Below are 21,365 nucleotides of genomic sequence, written 5' to 3' on the forward strand. Positions count from 1 at the left end.
TATTCTCAAAGTTTAACAAAATACTTGGCTTCATAAACCTGTAATCAAATTATTTTGTCAGGAGAGAAGTGGGAGTGGGGGGACAGAGAGAGGCGGGGGAGGGAAAGAGAGGGAAAGAGGGAATAGGAGGAAAAGAGAGGGAGAGAGGGAGAAGGAGGGAGAGATGGAAAGAGAGGGAGGGGGGAGGAGGAGGAAGGGAGAGAGAAAAAAAAGAGAGGGAGAGATTTTTCAAGATTGTATCATAATCTTCATTGTTACACAAACTGAATCCAGTTCAGTATTTCCAAATTTATCACATTATCACTTCCAAAATACCCAACACAAAAATTTTTCATACATGATCAAACTATCATAAATAATTAATAATGTGGAATACACTTTTTAAAAATAGGGAGAAAGAGTAAGAGAGAGGGAGGGAGAGAGAGAGAGAGAGAGAGAGAGAGAGAGAGAGAGAGAGCGCATGAAGCATTTTTGGAAGGTAAATATAGTTGATGCTTGCCTACATATTACACCTTGAGAGGTTTCCAGAAGCTCATCTCATCCAAAAATCTCCCTGCTTTACTTCCTACAAAAGTGCCACCTTTGTTAATAAGTCAACATACCTATGAGCATTCCTTTTTAAACATCCAAAGAGGAGTAACACAAAATCCTTATGATTTATTAAATGTATTAGTTTATCAACTCAACCATCGAGTTGTCAATGACTTAACAGGAATGAAATATACAAGTAAATTCTGATAAGGGAGAAAGTGGAATGATCGATCTGAGCAGCACAGCCACTACTTAGATACGGTAGGTAATATTTCCAAATTATATCATACTTCAAGGCTTTAGATAGCTAGATTCAGTGCTAAGATTTTAGATGGGGAGGGGAAAAAGAAAGGAAGACATAAAAAAGAAAAAGAAGTATCACAAGGTAAAAAAGAGAAAGGCATGAATTATAAACCAAATCAAAATTATATATAACTATATAATAAAAATGAAAAATTTGTCTAATATTTAAATAGGAATTGCTAACATTAGATCAAATATGCAAATTATATCACCTATTATATATTTTAGAAATATCTCAATCCTACCTCTTTTTCATGTATAAGAAGGAGTAACTGTTCATCATGGAAACTACTGGCCTTCCCTAGATTTGATTTAGCAGTCATCTGCTGAATAAGAAAGATTTAATTTAATTTAAATACCTTTTAAAGCCTCATATATACTTTAAAATATATTTAAGAATGTTTGCATTTTCTTATTTTTAATTTGTAACTGAGTAAGATGAGCTATTAGTAGATATAAAAATGCTTGAATAATATCAATATAGCAAACAAGATTGATTAAAAAGAGAATTCATTTCCATAAACAAGATTGAGAGAGAATACTTTTAAACATACACTTCAGAGGAAAATATTTGTTTCTGAAAAAAAAATCAAGTCATTCAACACCTACCAAAGATACTGGAATGGGCTTCTCTCGTAGATATCTTGGATTTTCGATCTGAAATCAGAAAATCAAAATTAGATCTTATAGTGTGTAAAGATTTTCTTATAACAAAAAACTGAATTGTTACATGAAAATATATTTTATGTTAACTTATTTTATGGTAAGTCTGTAATACTCAAAAAAGTTAAGAAGAAAACATAAAATATAGTAAAGTTTAAGATTGAATGCATACTCTAAATCTTGACTTTAGTGCTTCAGTTCCTCTTCCTAAAAAATGTTAATACTATTTATTACAAAACCCACAGGGATAATTTGTAGTAATTTGGTAACATGCAAAAAATTGTTTAATGATTCACAGGAGATGCATAACACTATTGTTATGTAAAGATTCATCTCAAGATACCAGTCTTTTTAAAGGTAATGAGAAATATTAAGGCAAGAAAAAAAGAAATAAAACAATGAGAATGAAATATTTTTTAAAATGTACAGAAAGGAGCAGAAGGAAGCTTAGAATGAAATACAAACGAACAGGTTAATTTTGTTACTACTGTGTTCAATTTAATATATGTTTCAAAAACCAAACTAGACATAATAGTTCATAGTTTCATATATAATCCTCCTTTTCTGTGCTTTATATATTGAAATTTTAAAGTTTGTTGATGATGGAGTTTATAATGAAAAAGAAAATTAAAAATAAAAAGATTCTAAAAACTTTAATGAGAACCTTTAAATAATAAAAAATTAATAACATGCATTCTCTTCTATACCTGTGACCAGAAAGAACCTTTGTAAATTGGTTATTTTCAATTCTGCTAAATCATTGGTTCCTTTTTTTTAAATTGTGCACCTAATCAGTAAAAAGTTTTGGAGCACATACCCCAAATATGCATTTAATTTTAAAATATGTACTGTAACCAATCTATAACATATATTACAAAAATATATGAAAAAGATCAAAGTTAAGCTGATAAGTTAAAGATGAAATATAATGTATCTCAGTTTTTTATTTTATTTACTAATAACATAAAAATTTTGTTTTCATGGAAAATATTTCTATTATAACATCTTAGCAAGTGTTATGGGATTTAATATGCTCAGTTATCTTTAAAATCTTGATTAATGTTATTACAAAGTGATTCAAATCTGTTTCTAACCCGTTTATTTCTAAACTTTCTTTTTATGATGAGTATTATTGCTAGAAAACAAAGTCTTTTTCCAAAGATAGATATATCCAAATAGAAAAATTATATCATTACTGGTACTTTTTGACTAAATTATGGTAGTTTTCAATCCTATCAATTACTTTGCAAACGTATTTGTTAAAATTCAGCTAATAAATTTTCATCTTCCTTAACTTCAAAGAAGTAAGGACATAGTTGCTGGAAGTCAAGTTCCATATATGGAGGGTAGTTGCTCCAAAAGAAGGAGAGGCAGGGACAGGACAGACAGAGAAATGCTTCTAACTGATTTTCTTATGGAGAAGAGGGAAGCACAGTTGCTCCAGATTGGGAGTGGGGGAAACACAAGGCTATGGCAAGCAGGAAGTTAGGTAGATCCTTATTTCTTCTGAGTGAATAGCCTTACTCATTTTCTTCTAAGCTGTCCAATAGCTTTGTGTGTGTATGTGTGTGCATGCGTGCGTGTGCGTGTGCGTGTGCGTGTGCGTGTGCGTGTGTGTGTGTGTGTGTGTGTGTGTGTAGGGAAAAGGTACAGGGGGTGTAACGTGAGAGAAAGGAAGGTTGTGTAGGACAGGGTTGAAAGTTCTATGCTTGATAAATTGAAACCTGAGCCCACTGGGAAAAGCAGTTGCCACTGCCTTCCCTTTATACCAATGACTACTTTCTTCCACTTCTGTCTGGTGTTCTTGGTTTATCTTTTTTGTCTCTCCTTAGGTTTAGCATAAGCCTTGTCTTCCTGAAGGTCAGCAGAGAAAAGAGGCTGAGGGCAGGGGGTAGCAAGGAGAATGATAATGATTTAATATACTGAGTATTTTTCTAGATGGTACTCCATTAATCCCTTTTGGGAAAAAAACCCCTAAGGACTATTCCTAGGCTTTGTTTTAGATACTTTTTCTGAGTTCTGTCCCAGAGCAGAAAAAAATAAGCTCAAATGTGAGATAAAAAGCCTGAACCCCTCACTTTGTGGTTAAATTCCACAAGGACTAGGCCTGGTCAATGAAGGCCCAGAGCCAGAATCCTTCTCAGAAAGGGAAGTTCTTGACTCCAGGTTATCCAAAAAGAAACTGTTCTCTGGACTCACAGAGTATAGATTAAATTCTAGGGAGCCTGACTACTAAAAGAGAGAAGTCGGGTTTTTCTGCTTCTTATTAGTTTACTATGGCCAGACTCCTGGAGTGTTAGGGAAAATCACTACAAAAAAGCTGGAGTATGGCTTATGTTCCATGTCTTCCCAAAAAGTACTCCTTATAGAAAAGATACTCAGTTGTAGTCCAGGAAACCATATTAAGTTAAGTTATTAATTGGTCCAGGGAACATATTAAGTGTGTGTTGCTGCCATTGTAAGGTCAGGAGAGGGACTAGGCAGGGAAAACAACTCTCCACCTGCCTATTGGCTGCCTAGAGAGAAGCTTGCATGGGAGACAACACTGGCTGAAGGCAGGGAGAAGGGACTAGAACTGCGTAGGGAAAAAAGGGGACATCTGACCAAATACTTGCACTGTTTTTTTGTATCTTTCAGCATCTTACACATCCATTAGACCATTGTCCTAAATTACTGGCCATGTTAAAAAATGCAGCATTTAAGAATTATTCTGCATTGTAAAAGAAACATCACCAAGCAGCAAAAAAATAATGAAGAACATTTTACTTCAAAAAGATAGATCATTTTAAACAGTTGGCCAACATGCATTAAATCCTATGTCAGACATTGTGAGAAGTCCTAAGGATACCAAAAAAAAGCAAATACACAGTTCCTGTCCTCAAGATTGCAGTCTAACATTCTAATTAGGAAGTCAACAAGCAAAAAATATAAGCAAAATGTAATTGGAAAGGGATTTCAGAGGAACCAGGAAAGGATTTGAGTTAAGTCTTAAAGAAAGGCCAGGAAGCCAGGAAACAAGAGGAAAAGAGGGAGATCATTCTAGTCATAGATACAATAAGTAAAAAACAATGAGTTGGAAGATAGGAGTATCAGATTTAGAGAACAAATACAAAGAATGAAACAATCCCTACTCTCAAGAAGGCCAGGGTCACTAGATTATGGAGCACATGAAAAGGAATAAAATAGCAGGAAAGGGTTAGGTTGTAAAAAGACTTCAAATGTCAAAAGGCAAATTTTGTATTTTATAAATGTCTAAATTATACAAGTGAAAAACACTCTTCTGCAACTCTAAGATATTGTTCCCCCCCCAATTGTTATCCTCCATCAAAAATGAGTATATATAGATAAAACTATAATTGTTGAGCTCTATTTGGATGAAGAGAAATAATTTACCAAACCCACCTCCAAAATGACCATGAACCTAGAGGTAGGAGTGAAGAAGTCTAGTTACACCTTAAAAGAAAAGTCCTATAATAAATTTATAGGATGGCTTCTTCAGAATTGGAACTACATAAGGGAAAAGGTATATTATATCCACGAGTAACAAACTAGATTGGAAAAGGAATTACATATGCAAACCACAAAACAGGGAATTAAGTTTTCATTATTGATTGGTTAAAACCCAGGATTTTTTTTTTACTTTTTAGTTAACTGACTTTAAAGACTACAATTTAAGAGGCTTTACAATTTAAGTTCCCATAGAATATTTTTAAATAACATTTGAACCAGGATTTTGGGCATAAATTTAAAGTATTTTCAATTAAACAAACATTTATTAGACATCTTGTTTTTGAAGCATGTACTTGGATATGGAGATAAGAGACAAAAACTAAGCAGTTTTTGCACTCACGAAGCTTACATTATATTGGTATGTCAAAACTATTTTCATAGCAAAGTGCTACAGGGAACAGGAACCCCTTTCCCATATTTTATTATCTGTACTTCCTTAGGAGCTAATAATAATGGTTCTTTAAAAAAAAACCTTTTTATGATGCTATTAGTGTAACCATTCATTTTGTTCCATGTTTCCACTAAGGAATAAAATGTGAAGAGTTGGAAGGAATCTTAGAAAAATCTAATATAAACTCATTTTTTGGATAAGGAAACTGAGGCTCAGAAAGGCAAGGTGACATCCAAAGAATTAATACTTAAATGAAATTAACAAAAGCTATGACAGGTGCAGAAAATAACATAGAGGAAAACTGATGTCAAAAATCTCAAAGTTGATTATAGACAGCATGAAGAGAAATTTGGAAAGGGCACTCTGATCATAGAAGATTAAGATAATGTAAACTCCTTGAGGGGAAAGGTGGCTTTTTCTTTTTGTGTGTGTGTTCCTGGCATGTTAAAGGACTCATGAACAGATGAGGCTTATGGAATTAATCCTATAAGCTCCAATCCTGGAGAGTTACAACTCACACACAGGACCAAGCATTGGCAAAACTCCCAGATCACAGAGAGTTGCAAAAGAAGCATTTTACAAACCTTAAAATACTACGTAAATATTAGCTATTATTATCATTATTGTTGTTAATTATCTGTGGCCTTGTTCCAATCAAATAATCCTAAAAACCACTGCTATGGTATAACATAATTGCTTCCCTAAAACCAAGTATACCATTTTAGTAGTTAATTACTAACATCAATTTATTCCATGCAGTTATTGTGCTTGGAATCTGGAATCCTGCCTTTCATTGTTTTTAATCCCTCTACAGTGGTTCTCAACCTTTCTAATGCCGTGACCCCACAATACAGTTCCTCATGTTGCAGTGACCCCAAACCAAAAAATTATTTTGGTGGCTACTTCAAAACTGTAATTTTGCTACAGTTATGATTCAGCATGTAAATACCTGATATGCATTATGTATTCTCATTGCTACAAATTGAGAGGTTGATAACCACTGCTCTAGGAAAATGCCAGAAACATCACTTGTACTGGCCTTCCTTATGGGGCATGTGCACATAGTATTGGAAAATAGCTATCTCCCACTCCTACTAATTCTACTAACATCACAGTTGCTATCATTCCAGCCATTATTTGAAAGGTGATTGCCTTTCCATTGACCTTTTGAGTGCTCCCTACTGTGGCTCACACTTTGTAAACACATTCACTGTCATCAACACATTAAAAATACAGGCTCCCAGAACCTAAAGCAGATCCCATCTCTCAGTAGTTTTTAATACAAATGAAAGAAAACAAAATCGGACAAACTTCTATACGATATTCTATTTTAATTAAACCTTAATTTTAATTTTTTATTTTAATTTAACTTTAATTAAAAAAGCAATAAGTCAAACAAGGATTTCTTATGTATTCATTTCAAGCACTGTGACATGATTTAGAGAACAAATACAAAGAATGAAACAATCCCTACTCTCAAGGATCTTATATTCTAATGAAAATCATTTGTGAGTTAGTTTAATCCTCATTTACAGCTATAATAATGATATAAAAGTATCTTCATTACTAATTATGTTGAATCCAGTAATAATTATCTTGTTCATCCATCAAATTAAATAAAGGCATTATAAAAATCATGGACTCTATGTAATTCTGAATATTTTTCATCAAGTAGCCAAGCTGAAAAAAATGAAAGTTTATTCTAACTGAAGTAAAAACAGAACACCAATCTTTATTTGTTTGTAATATTTTGATTGATTTCATAACCCTTTTATGATGTGCAATGCATAATATTCTCATTTTTAAAATGAAAAGAGGGTACCATAGTACATATTTTGGAAAATAAGCAATCTATTTTCTGACTTAGTAATATCAGTCAGATGTGCTTTTAAGTTAAATGTTCCCATTTTGTAATGTACAAATAACATGAATTTCAAGTGATGTATAAACATTTAGTTTAAACATTAACTACTTTCATGCTTTTTTCCTACAAAACATTATTTTCTCATAACAGTTAAAAAAAGAATACCAATATAAAGTGAATAAAAAACAAAGAGGGGAAATTTCTCTGTAAGAATGATGAAACTCTAGTAATATCATATAAATAAGACAAAAACCAATTAAAATGCACGTCTAATGTATGACCAGAAAGAGGTCACACACATATACACTGGGGAACTGGAGAGAGGGTATGAAAGGGCTGAAGAAATGGAGAAAGGGAAAAGATCGATCTTCGCCTCTCTTCCCTTTGAAGAAGATAGCACAATTTGGCTTCCAGAGGGACAGAATATGTCCCCTAAGAGATAGGGTTTAGGAGGTGGAGGTTAAGAACTGGAGGAGAACGATTTAGAGAAATGACCCAACAGCCTCCCTTCTTGATATTAGCTATTGTTGAGAGGCAAGGTAAATGTCTTGCCTCTGGATCTTCCCAATATGCCAACTGCCACTTTTCCCCTTTGAGACCTGAGTCAATCCTCAGCCCTGGACTTGAGCTAGTTCTCCTCTTTGGGGAAAGGTATGATTCTCTCCAAATCTTCAGTCCCCATCTTTGGTGTCAGAAAGCAGGCAGACCTGATCTAAATGGTAATACTTTAATTTTGAGGACACACAAGGTAGGGAGAGTGAGGGTGTTGGGTGAGGAAAATGGGAAACAGGAATACATAGTATTGGCTACTTAACCACAGACCCACATTTAAGATCTGAGTGGACAGATAGTGTTTTTTAAAACCTCAATCAATACTGAGCAAGGGGAGGAGTGTAAGGAGATATATAAGCTAAGAGAGAGACTATTTCAAAAATTGTTAAATTTTCAATGAGAAAGAAAGAAAAAAGTTTTGTAAGTACTCTATCCTTGATAGAATTTAATTATACTATTGGAAAATGAGTCTTAAAGAGGGAAAAAAACTTCTGTGAGAAACATGAAAGAAAAGTAAAAAAATATAAATAAGGCAACAGATTAAAAAAATCCAGACCTTTACAAATATAAGCCCTGCCCACAACAAGCTAACACTCAAGTAATATATTGATAAACATTTAAGATTCTTAATTGTTAAGGTAATATAGAATTGTAAGATTCCTTGTAAGTACCTTCCTTAAAAGAAAGCTACTATTTTATAACTTATATAAATAAATTAGAAAACAGGCTATTGGCAGAAATCTTCATCTAAGGAATGCTACTACTTTAAGGGGAATAACTACCTTCTAAATAGATCAGTGTTGTAATTATCTCTTAAGACAGGAATTCTAAACTTTTGTGGGTATGTCATGGACACCTCTGATAAGTTGGCAAAACCTAATGAATCTTCAGAATAATTTTTTAATGCATAAAATCAATTATACTAAAATAGATGTCCAAAAAAGTTAGGGTTTTTTGAGATTAAGTCTCCCTATTTCCAATGCAGGCTAAAGTAAAATGGCTATTCATTAGTCTGATACCACATTTTATACAGAATGGGAATTCTGATCTGCTCTATTTCCAACATAAGCTAGATCAACCCCTCCTGATTTTACACAGACACACAAATACATGTGCTATTAGGGGGCACATATTGGTGTCAAATTTAATAGGAATACCTGATAAGCTTATGCCACTGCAGCTCAGAACTTCAGAGCTTAAATGATCTCAGAGCTTAAATGATCTCAAATTTCCCAAATCACAATATTTTAAACAGTGCATAAATCTCAGCTTAAGAATCATTGTCTTAAAAGTTACTGTTGAATATTTTATTCTTGCTTTTTAAATCCTTGCCTTCTATCTTAAAATTGTATGAGAGAAGCCCTGTCCCAGAATGACCCATTGTGTCCTGCCTGCTTCTATGTCAGGCCACGGAGGGTGGGTCATTAGACAGTGACCTAGGCACTGGACCTGAAAATGATTGGGAAACTAATCCATGTGTAAAGACAGAATAAAGTGAGTATGCAGAAAGTGGAGTCTCTCTATTCTCTCCCACATGTGGCAAAAGGAATGTGGCTAAGGGGTCCATTGGGTGACTGACCACATGACAGGATAAAATTAGGCCTTTTCTCTCTGTCTGCCTTCTCCTGTTCAAGTAAATATTAATAAGCTATGGAAATTAAGGATCATACTTTAATTTAAGTATTATAGTTTCAATACTAAGACAGAATAGTGATAGGCAATGAGAGTAAAGTGGCTTGCCAAGGGTCACACAGCTAGGAAGTGGCTGAGGCCAGATTTGAACCTAAGATCTCCCATGTCTAGGCCTGGCTCTCAATCCACTGAGCCACCCAACTTGCCCCCTTTATGATATTTTTAAAATAGCAGAGGTATGTTGAGAAACAATACAATTTATTATGATTACTACTCAAAATAAAAACACATGGGGACTTCTGGGCTAAAATGGCTACAAAGTAGAAGGAGGGTTCTTCTTCTCCTCACCACCGACAGAAATTGAGCTCTTAAAAAGGACAAAAACCAAACTAAAATGAGTGAAGTAGCTCTATTGTACGGCTCAGCTTCGATGGTATCCAGGATTTAGACATTTACACGGTATAAGGGGACAAAATCACTCCTACCAAAGCACAAGCTGATTACCCCTACCCCACTCCACCTACCCTGCCAGAGACAGAGGTGAGCTCAGGGTAATCTCTAGGTTCTCAGGGGGCTGGCTGAGGATACAACAGATTTACCCATGACAGCGCCAAGGCTTGCAACCCCAGAAGTCTGAGGATCGTGGAACTTGGGCACAGAGATAGGGCAGAGAAGAGTTAACCATAGCAGACATAGTAGAGACTGAAAAATAAGGACAGAGCAAAAACCAGTCTAGCTCAATACACAGAGACCTGCCTACACACCTCACTCAGAATTCTGACTGAGAAGGGAAGAAAACACTAATACAGCAATGCCCCCCAACACCCAGGAACTACAATATACAACCACAAAAAACACATGAAAAAACACTCACCCTAGATAAAATTCTATGGAGAAAAACAACAGTGTACAAAAGAGACAGCAGAGGGCAACAAACAAGAAAAAACATCCAAATATTTTTAAAAAAATGAAAATTAGTCACAAGCTCTTCAGGAAATCAGAATGGAGATGGAGATCTAAGTATGAAAGTTAGAACAAACTAGGCAACAAAGGTGGGAAATAGTTAAAAAAGAAAATAACAGTTTAAAAGATAGAATCTCCCATTTGGAAAAAGAAGCCTAGAAATCAAATGAAATGATAACCAAACTGGAGACCAGAATTAACCTGCTGAAAACCATGAAAAGCAGGACAAAATGAACCAAAAAGGAAAATCAAAAGATCATAGCTAAAAACCAGTCTTTAAAGACTAGAACTGGGTAAGTAAAAGTTAATGATCTCACAAGTCAGTAAGAATTAATAAAGTAAAGTCAAAAGGATGACAAATTAGAATGAAACATGAAATATCTCATTGAGAAGATGACTAACTTGGAAAACAGGTCAAGGAGAGACAATTTGAGAATCATAGGCCTCCCTAAAAACCTGGAAATAAACAGAAACTTTGACATCATGCTACAAGAAATTATCCAAAAAAATTGCCCTGATATTCTTGAACAAGAGGGCAATCAGACATTGAAAGAGTTCATAGATCACCCTCTACATTAAATCCTCAAAGGAAAACCCCCAGGAATGTAAACACCAAATTCAAGAGCTTCCAGGCCAAGGAGAAAATATTGTAAGCAGCCAGAAAGAGACAATTCAAATATCAAGGAGCACCAATCAGGATTACCCAGGATCTGGAAGCCTCCACACTAAAGGATCCCAGAGTTTGGAATATGATATTCAAAAAGGCAAGAAAATTGGGTCTACAACCAAGGATCAACTACCCATCAAAACTGACCAGGTACTTCTAGGGGAAAGTATGAGCATTTAACAAAATAGAATATTTCCAAGTATTTTTAAAGAAAAGACCAGAACTAAATGGAAATTTTGATGTCCAAATACAAAATTCAAGAGAAAATGAAAAGGTAAACAAGAAACAGAGGGGGAAATTTTTGTCTTTTAAGGGCTTCAGAAAGGTCAAATGGTTTATATTCCTAATTGAAAAATGATATTTGTAACTTTGAAAAACTGTATTAACTATCATAGTAGTTAGAAGAATTATTCATAGGTAGTGGATAGGGTGATTTAAGATGATATATAAAAAAAAGAAATGGGGCAGTAAAAGAAGATGGCACCAAGAGAAACTTGAAGGAATAAGAAAAATATGGTAAATTATACTACACAAAGAGGTGCATGGGAGGGGAAGAAGAAGAATACTATTATAATGAGAGGAAAAGAATGCTAATAGGTAATACTCAAACCTTATTCTAAGTGGAATTAATTCTGAGAGGGAAGAGCATCTACATGCATTGGAGTATCGAATTCTATCTTAGCCTACAAGGAAGTTGAGAGGGAAAAGCCAAAGGGAAAAGTGGGCCAGGGAGTACAAAAAGAGAGGGAAAGAGAGGGGGAGAGAATTTAATAGACCCTAAAGAAAAATAAGAGGGGGACAAGGAGGGAGGGGGTGGGAAGGGAAGTAAAATAAGGGTGGGGATTAGGAAGACTTATTAAAAGCAAAACACTGGTATAGAAGGAAATGGCGAAATAAGAAAGGGTAGGACTAGGAGAGGAAATCAAAATGATGGGGAATACACAGGTGGTAAGCATAATTCTGAATGTGAATGGGATGAACTCACCCATAAAACAGGAAGCAAATAACAAAGTAGATTACAAACCAAAATCCTAACATACATTATCTACAAGTAACACACGAGGAGGGTAGACAGACAGACACAGGGTAAAGGTAAAAGGATGGAGCAAAATCTATTGGCCATCAACTGAGAAAAAGAAGGCAGAAGTCATAATCATGATATCTGATAAAGTCAAAGTAAAAATAAATTTGATTAAAAGAGATAGGGAACATAATGACATCCTGATAAAACAGAGTATAAACAATGAGGAAATATCAGTACTCAAAATGTATGCACCAAATGGCATAGCATCCAAATTTCTAAAGGAGAAACTAGTAGAGCTCAAGGATTAAATAGATAGAAAAACTATACTAGTGGGAGACCTGAACCTTCCTCTATCAGTTCTAGATAAATCAAACCAAAAAAAAAAATAAAATGTAAGAGAAGTGAATAAAATCTTGGAAAAATTAGAGTTAATAGATATGTGGAGAAAAATGAATGGGGACAAAAAGGAATACACCTTTTTTTTCAGCAGCACATGGTACATTCACAAACATTAACTATGTACAGGGCATAAAAACATGGCAAACAAATGCAAAAAAGCTAAAATAATGAATGACACCTTTTCATATCATAATGCAATAAAAATAATAATTAGTAAGGGTACCTGGAGAGGCAAATCAAAAATTAATTGGAAATTAAATACTATGATTCTCCAAAATCAGGAGGTTAAAGAACAAATCATAGAAACAATTAATTTCATTAAAGAGAATGACAATGAGGAGATATCATATCGATATCTATAGGGCGAAGCCAAAGCAGTACTCAGGAAAAAAAATCTATATACCTGTGTGCATATATATTAAGCTGAGAGGGAAGAGGTCAGTGAATCGGGCATCCAAATTAAATAACTAGAAAGAAAACAAATTTAAAATACCCAAATAAAAATTAAATTAGAAATCCTAAAAATTAAAGGAGAAATTAATAAAATTGAAAGCAAAAGAACTATTGAATTAATAAATAAAACTAGGAGTAGGTACTTTGAATAAACAAGTCAAATAAAGTACTGGTTAATCTAGTAAAAAGGAAAGAAGAAAACCAAATTAACAGCATCAAAGAGAAAAGGGTGACCTCATCTCTAATGAAGAGAAAATTAAGTAATTATTAAGAATTATTTTGCCCAATTATGTGGCAATAAATATGGCAATCTAGGTGATATGAATGGTTATTTACAAATATATAAATTGACTAGATTAATGGAAGAAGAAATAGAATACTTCAATAATTCTATATCAGAAAAAAAAATTAAACAAGCCATCAAAGAATTCAAGAAAAAATCTCCAGGGTCAGATGGATTCAAAGTGAATTCTATCAAACATTTAAAGAACAAATAACCCCAATACTGTACAAATTATTTGACAAAATAAGTAAAGAAAGAGTTCTACCAAATTCCTTTTATGACACAAATATGGTAGTGATTCCAAAAACAAGCAAGACCAAAACAGAAAAAAAAAAACTACAGACCAATCTCCTTGATGAACAAAGATGCAAAAATCTTAAATAACAATAAACCATCCACATAATTGACCATATCAACAACCAAGCCAAGAGAAATCACATGATTATCTCAAAAGATGAAGAAAAAGCCTTTGACAAAATACAACACTTATTCCTATTGAAAACACTAAAAAGTACAATAATAGAAAGGTCTTTCCTAAAAACAATAAACAGTATGTATTTGAAATCATCAGCAAGCATCATCTGCAATGGGGATAAATTAGAAGCCTTCCCAATAAGATCAAGAGTGAAGCAAGGATGGCCATTATCACCTCTATTATTTAACATTGTACTAGAAACACTAGCAATAGCAATCAGAGAAGAAAAAAAGAAATTGAAGGTATTAAAAAAAAAGGCAATGAGAAGACTAAACTATCACTCTTTGCAGATGATATGATGATCTACTTAAAGAATCCTAGATAATCCACTAAAAAGCTAGTGGAAATAATTAATAACTTTAGCAAAGTAGCAGGATACAAAATAAGCCCACATAAATCATCACTATTTCTATATATTTCCAACACATCTCAGTAGCAAGAGTTAGAAAGAGAAATTCCATTTTAAATCACCCTAGATAATATAAAATATTTAGGAATCTATTTACCAAAACAAACACAGGAATTATATGAACACAACTACAAAACACTTTCCACAGTACTTGAGAATGTACTGGGAAATGAAGAGTGATTTAAAGGGATACAAGAAGGCAATGGATAACATATATATGTATATATATGATAATTTTTAGAATAGGTTATTTAGCATAGATTCTGGGGATTCAGTTCAGTGATAAGGAGTTGTAAATTAGGCTCAGGGAATCCTGAGCAAGAAGCAAGTTCTTGCAAACTAGAAGGAAGTCGGTAGAAGATTAACCCCCTCTTAGATTTAGGGATCCTAATCCTCAACCTTCATTACCTTTCCTCACACCTTTTCCAATATTTATTAGAGTTTATTTGTTTGGTTTTTTTCCATCTGTCTCCAGCAGTTATCCATTGAGCAGGCCCAAACAGTAACATGGAGTTCCCCCCACTTAACATTCCCATGTTAACATTCCTGGCTGTTCTTATTTGCAACATTTTTATAGTTAAATTATTTTAACATCCCCATAGCATTTAGCTTATTTCAATGAACTGATCCTTATCTTTCCTCTGAAATATGCTTTTCCAAATATAGGATGAGTTTCAGATTATGCCTAATTTTTTTTCTACTTCTCTAACACAAACTCTAGGAAGAGGTAGTAATTGCCAGCAAGGTCCACCATTTCTAAAATACCAGTTGGTTCCTCCTTGTTAGTATGAAGATCAAGAATGGAATTTCCTCTTGTTGATTTCTCTACTTTTTTTTTTTTTATAAAAACCCTTACCTTCTATCTTGGAGTCAATACTGTGTATTGGCTCCAAGGCAGAAGAGTGGTAAGGGCTAGGCAATGGGGGTCAAGTGACTTGCCCAGGGTCACACAGCTAGGAAGTGGCTGAGGCCAGATTTGAACCTAGGACCTCCCATCTCTAGGCCTGGCTCTCAATCTACTGAGCTACCCAGCTGCCCCCGATTTCTTTACTTTTTAAAGGATGAAATTATCATTAAGGCAATCCAAGAAGTTATTAATTACTCTGATTAAGGAAATGTTTCAATAGAAGTCTGGAAAAAATAAGTCTCTATTTTATCCACTGACTCTACTGTGCCTATAAGCTATGCTTATGAGGTATTTCCAGAATTCTTCATCTATTTCCTCTCCTTGGCCAGGTGACCTATAGTTTCATCCTCTCTTTATTTTCTGTGTACAATACATGGTTAAAAATTACTTGACTGAGTCTCAAGAGGCATAACCATGTCCATCCTCACACCCAATTTTTTATTTCTAAATTCTGTCTTGAATGTTCCCCACTTAAAGTCAAGGCATGAATTACTTCCCAATCATTCTAGTCAATAAACATCTCATCTCCTATAATAATAGAGCATTTGATCATGAGAATCTATCATTTTCTCATATAGTTAGCCAGTATTATAATTTAAATTTTTCATCTACACCTAAACCTCCTCAACAAAACTGAGGGAATAAAATTGTTAATTTCCTGTCCAGGCTTTTTACTTCTGGAATACCACCCAGTGCTAAGGATAATTTGTTTTCATATAGTGCATTAAGTTTTGCAAAGTGCTTTGCTCCTAACAATGCTGCAAAAGTAAGTAGTAAAAGAAGTGTTATTTCCATTACAAAAAGGGAAAACTAAAGCTAAGTCTTTAAGTAATTTGTGGTCCAATGGTTAGGAAATATCTAGAATGGAATTCAAATCAAAATCTCCAAAGTACAACACTCTTTTTTACTATAACTTCCAGGGTTAGTAAGCACTTGGTTCAAAAATACTTATTCTATGTTGGTAACTTTGGAAATTAGTTCTATTTCAGCTCCTTGGTATTACCTTCAAAATAAAATAATAAAATTATTTTACCCCAAGATTCCAACTATTAAGACGAGCTTCAAGTTCACTGTCATCCATAGATATTGAAGATTTCTTGAAGTAATCTCTCTGAAATATAAACATTTTTAAAAAATTAAGACAAAGCAATGAATACCTAAGATGATTTACTTTATTTTTGTGTATGTGAAATCTTAGTGGCCTCAAAGAAAACTGTTTCTGATAAAAAATAATACATTATTATCATAATGCTCATAACACATTTCACTATAGTACATAACACAATAATTCATAATTTAAATTCAGTATTAAAAATTAATCACTTTTTTCTTTAATTTCTTTTACAAAAAGATTAATTGTGTACCATAGCAATTAAAAAAACTCATGGAAAGATCATTTTGTCTCATTACCTTTGTTAAAAAGTTTTGTTTTTATATCCAAGAATATCTTTATCCTAACATCTGTACTTATTCATACATTAGAACTAAAAGGGAAAATGTGTTTTAAAACATTAAATTACCTCTAAGATTCTTCCCATTTCTAACTTTATGATTCTATAACCACAATGGTAGTTATTCTTTTATAAATAAAAACTCCATTATGCCAAACATTTAAAAATCCAAGAAAAACTGTGGTTAACTGATGATAATCAGATATTCAAGTTAAGGCAATATATACAAATAGCCTAATAAAAAGTGGGACAAAGGAAAAACTTCTCATGTAGATATCAACTAAAGATAGTAAGTTTACTAAAAAATACTAAAAATAATAATGATAATAAATTTACCAAAAAGATACTAAGGTAACTTTGATGATAAAACATCATCTTCTTTTCAGGGAAAACTGCATAGTATCGTGCATAAAGAGTTGGCCTTAGAGAAAGAGAAATGGGTTCAGGTCTTCCCTCAGACACATACTAATGGTGGATCATTTAATTTGACTTCAGTTGACTCTCCAGTCAACTCCCTAAGGCTATAAGTTGCAGAGAAGATGAACACTAGCATTGTTAAAGTCCCCAGGGACCTTCCTATACCAGTAAAAACAGTTCTCCAATCTAGCCAATAGAGTTATCTAACCCAATCCAATCTTTATCCTTATCCTGAAAAATATTATCTGAAAGAAAACTTCAGTGCTAACAAATTTGTATAGTTTTTTTTAAGATAACAAATATATATTCACATTTAGAGGCAAGAGAATATAACTATTATCAAAGCATGCCAAGTGTTTCAGAAGTACTTAACTTCATATACAAAGGTAATTATAAATAAATCATCATGACATAGGGCATAAGCTTTGAATTGCTTTTCCTTACAGCATATGCTAAATTATCCAGTATTGCATCACCTGAACCTATTTGGAACCAATGTCATAGATTTCTAAGGGAGCAAACCAGTTAGAGAATGCAATATGTAATTATATAGCAATTTAAGATCTGCAAAGAATTTCATCTCATTTGAACCTTGCAAGTAATATATCATCCAAATATATCATCATTAATTCAAGATCAGTATATATATATATATATATATATATATATATATATATATATATATATATCTGGGCAATGCTATACAAATGATCTTCTAACAGGAATCTAGTAGTTTATTAATAATGATAATGCATAAGGAGCTAAAAGAGCTATTAGAATCAATCTAGCCCAACTTCCTAATTTTGCATTTGATGAAGTTTAGGTCCAAGATTACAAAGATTGTAAGTGAAAAATGAATTAAATTATGGTCCTCTGACTCCAAATACAGTGATTATTATTCTATACTATACTAGCTTTACTCATTACTTGCATATAAACCTTTAAAATTCTTCGAACACAGAATGAAAACCTAGTGGGGAATTAAACTTAGTACTTAAAGACAAGAAACAATCAATAATAACAAAACCTGATCTTACAGCAATATGTGTGCCAAGATTTTCCTCCTCTGATCGGTGAATTGGACTCACAGAATGTGATCTCATTCGTAGCTCCCCAGTAGATCGTTGTTTACTGCTATACAACAAAACAATAACAATCAGGAATTCAGGAATTCAATTACTTTAGCTTAACATATACAAAGCTTCTTCTAATGGCATTCTTATTTATGTGGAATTAGTACTATTTGTTTTAGAAATTGTATACCCATAGTAAGTGGATAAGAAAAATATCAATGTGTATCACTTAATATTTGCTTCATTTACACAAAATATATTAAGTATCCTTAAAAGAATATCCATATTGCAAATCTAGCCACTACTTGATTGTCATACTTCTTACGTTATTTTGAAAAGGTGGCTTCTTTATTTACAAATAGATCTTAAATTCAGATACAAAATAAGTATTTAAAATTTCTTCCTATTCTTGTTCTAAATATTGGAGACAAAACATTCTAAAGAAGAATAGACATACTACCATTGGATTTATCACTTGAAAAGATACCAGAATAACAATTCATATTTATATAGCACTTTAGCACTTTCCTCATGATCCTATGAAATAGGTAGTATAAGCATTATTATCAAAAGATCATAGTTGAAAATCAGTTTTAAAAGACAAGAATTGAGCAATTAGAAGCTAATGATCTCACAAGACAGCAAAAATTAATAAAATAAAAAATCAAAAGAAGGAAAAAATAGAAGGAAACATGAAATAGATCATTGAAAAGACAATAGCCCTGGAAAATAGATCCAGGAGACAAAATTTGAGATTTATTGGTCACCCTGAAAGCCTTGGAAAAAAAAATAAATTCTTGATATTATATTACAAGAAAGTATCCAAGAAAACTGTCCTGATATTCTTGAACAAGAGGGCAAAACAGACATTGAAAGAGTCCATAGATCACCCTCTACTTTAAATCCTCAAAGGACCACCCCCAAGAATGTAATATCCAAATCCAAGAGCTTCCAGGCCAAGAAGAAAATATTGCAAGTAGCCAGAAAGAGACAAATCAGATAACAAGAAGCCCATGTCACGATCACACAGGATCTGGCAGCCTCCACACTAAATGATCACAAGACTTGGAATATGATACTCGGAAAGGCAAGAGAATTTGGTCTACAACCAAGAATCACCTACCCATCAAAACTGACTATATATTTTCAGGGGAAAGTATGGGCATTTAACAAAACAGAAGATTTCCAAGTAGTTATAAAGAAAAGATCAGAACTAGATGGAAAATTTGAAGCCCAAATACAAAATTAAAAAAAAAAAAACATAAAAAGGTAAACAAGAAAGGGGGGAAAAACATTTTAAGGGCTTCTGTAAGGTTAAACTGATTATATTTTATATGGAAAATGATATCTATAACTATTGAAAATTATTTTCATTAACACAGGCAGAGGTTGTGGTACTAAATTGTTTAAGATGATATTTTTAAAAAGGGGGAAGTAAGGATGATACTAAGAAAAACATGAGGGAAGAAGAAAAATAGTATAAATTATATACCACATAAAGAGGTACATGGCAGCAGGGGTTGGGGGATTGAATACTATCATAAGAAGGGGAGGCAGAAAGTGATAATATGAAATACTTAAACCTTACTCTTGGTGGAATAAATTCTGAGAAGGAAGAATGGCCAGATCTACTATAGTATAGAATTCTATCTTACCCTATAGGGAAATTGAGAGGGAATAATGAAGGAGGGAAGTGGGGCAGGGAGTATTAAAAGAGAGGGAAAGGTGTGGGGGGGGGTGGTGGAGGAAAATTAATAGACCTTAAAGAAAAATAAGAGGAGAATAAGAAGAGAAGGGGGGAGGAAGGAAAATAAAGTAAGGGTGGGGAAAAGGGTAATAATTAAAAGCAAAACACTAGTATAGAAGGAAATAGTGAAAGAAGGGAAGGATTAAAAGAAGAAATTTAAATGATGGGTAATACACAAGTGGTAATAGTAATTCTGAATGTGAATATAATGAACTCACCCATAAAATGGAAGCAGATATTAGAGCGGATTAGAAACCAACATCCTAATATATGTTCTCTACAAGAAATACACATGAAACAGGTAGAAATGCACAAGGTAAAGGTAAGAGGCTGTAGCAAAATCTACTGGGTATCAACTGAGAAAAAGAAAGCAGAAATCGCAATCATATTTGACAAAGCAAAAGTAAAATAGATATGATTTAAAGAAATAGGGAAGGTAATTACATCTGACAAAAGGTAATATAGACAATAAAGAAATATCAGTACTCAACATGTTTGCACTAAATGGTATAGCATCCAGATTTTTGAAGGAGAAACTAAAGGAGCTTAAGGAAGAAATTGATTGTAAAACTATACTAGTGGGAATTCTCAAATAAATAGGGAGAAAAAAGAATATACCTTTTTTTTTCAACAGCTCATGGCACATTCACAAAGATTCACTATGTTTTAGGGCATAAAAACATTGGAAAGAAATGCAAAAAAGCAGAACAAATCAATGCAACTCTTTCAGATCATAAAGCAATAAAAATTACAATTAGTAAGGGTACATGAAGAGGAAAATCAAAAATTAATTGGAAATTAAATAATAGGATTCTCCAAAATTGGTTGAAGAACAAATCATAGAAACACTTGATGATTTCATTGAAGAGCATGACAATGAGGAAACAACTTATCAAAAATTTTGGGATACTGCAAAACCATCAGAGGAAAATTTATATCCCATAGTGCCTATATTAACAAAAAGAAAAAGAGGACATTAATGAATTGATTATAGAACTAAGAAAACTAGAAAAAGAACAAATTAAAAACCTTCACATAAAGAACAAATTGGAAATTCTAAAAATCAAAGGAGAAATGAATAAAATTGAAAGTAAAAGAACTATAGAACTAATAAATAAAACCAGGTTGGTATTTTGAAAAAAATAAAATAGATAAAGTATTGGTTAATCTAATTAAGAAAAAGAAAGAAGAGATCCAAATTAACATGAATGAAAAAATGTTAAATATTTAAATAATCCTATCTCAGAAAAAGAAATTGAACAAGCCATCAAAAAACTCCTTCAGAAAAAATCACCAGGCTCACATGGATTCACAAGTGAATTCTATCAAACATTTAAAGATCAATTAATCCCAATACTCTACAAACTATTTGACAAAATTGGAAAAGTAGTCTTACCAAACTCTTTTTATGATACAAATAAGGCATTGATTCCAAAGCCAGGAAGACCAAAAACAGAGAAGGAAAACTATAGAACAATATCCTTAATGAACATACTTGCAAAAATTGTAAATAAAATCACAGCTAAAAGGCTACAACAAGTTATGAGAGTTATTTACTATGACCAATTGGGAATTATACCAGGAATGCAAGAATGGTTTAATATTAGGAAAACCATCCTCATAATTTACCATATCAATAATCAAACCAACA

General features: G+C 33.0%; 1 protein-coding gene across 7 annotated transcripts in view; it reads right to left on the reverse strand.

The window, feature by feature from the left end:
• CEP112 (centrosomal protein 112) overlaps positions 1–21,365 on the reverse strand; it is a 595,424-nt gene that overhangs the window by 507,305 nt on the left and 66,754 nt on the right. For 5 of the 7 annotated variants that reach the window (XM_056817269.1, XM_007482762.3, XM_056817268.1 and 2 more), the window contains exons 5-8: positions 17,932–18,028; positions 16,060–16,137; positions 1,444–1,491; positions 1,080–1,160 (exon numbers count right to left, since the gene is read on the reverse strand). In XM_056817269.1, coding sequence (XP_056673247.1) covers positions 1,080–1,160; positions 1,444–1,491; positions 16,060–16,137; positions 17,932–18,028 — 304 coding nt within the window. The remainder of the gene's footprint in view (positions 1–1,079; positions 1,161–1,443; positions 1,492–16,059; positions 16,138–17,931; positions 18,029–21,365) is intronic. The other 2 variants (XM_056817267.1, XM_016430687.2) reach the window with 1 other exon arrangement.

This window comes from Monodelphis domestica, chromosome 2 (genome assembly GCF_027887165.1).
Source record: "Monodelphis domestica isolate mMonDom1 chromosome 2, mMonDom1.pri, whole genome shotgun sequence".
NCBI classification, from domain to species: Eukaryota; Metazoa; Chordata; class Mammalia; order Didelphimorphia; family Didelphidae; genus Monodelphis; species Monodelphis domestica.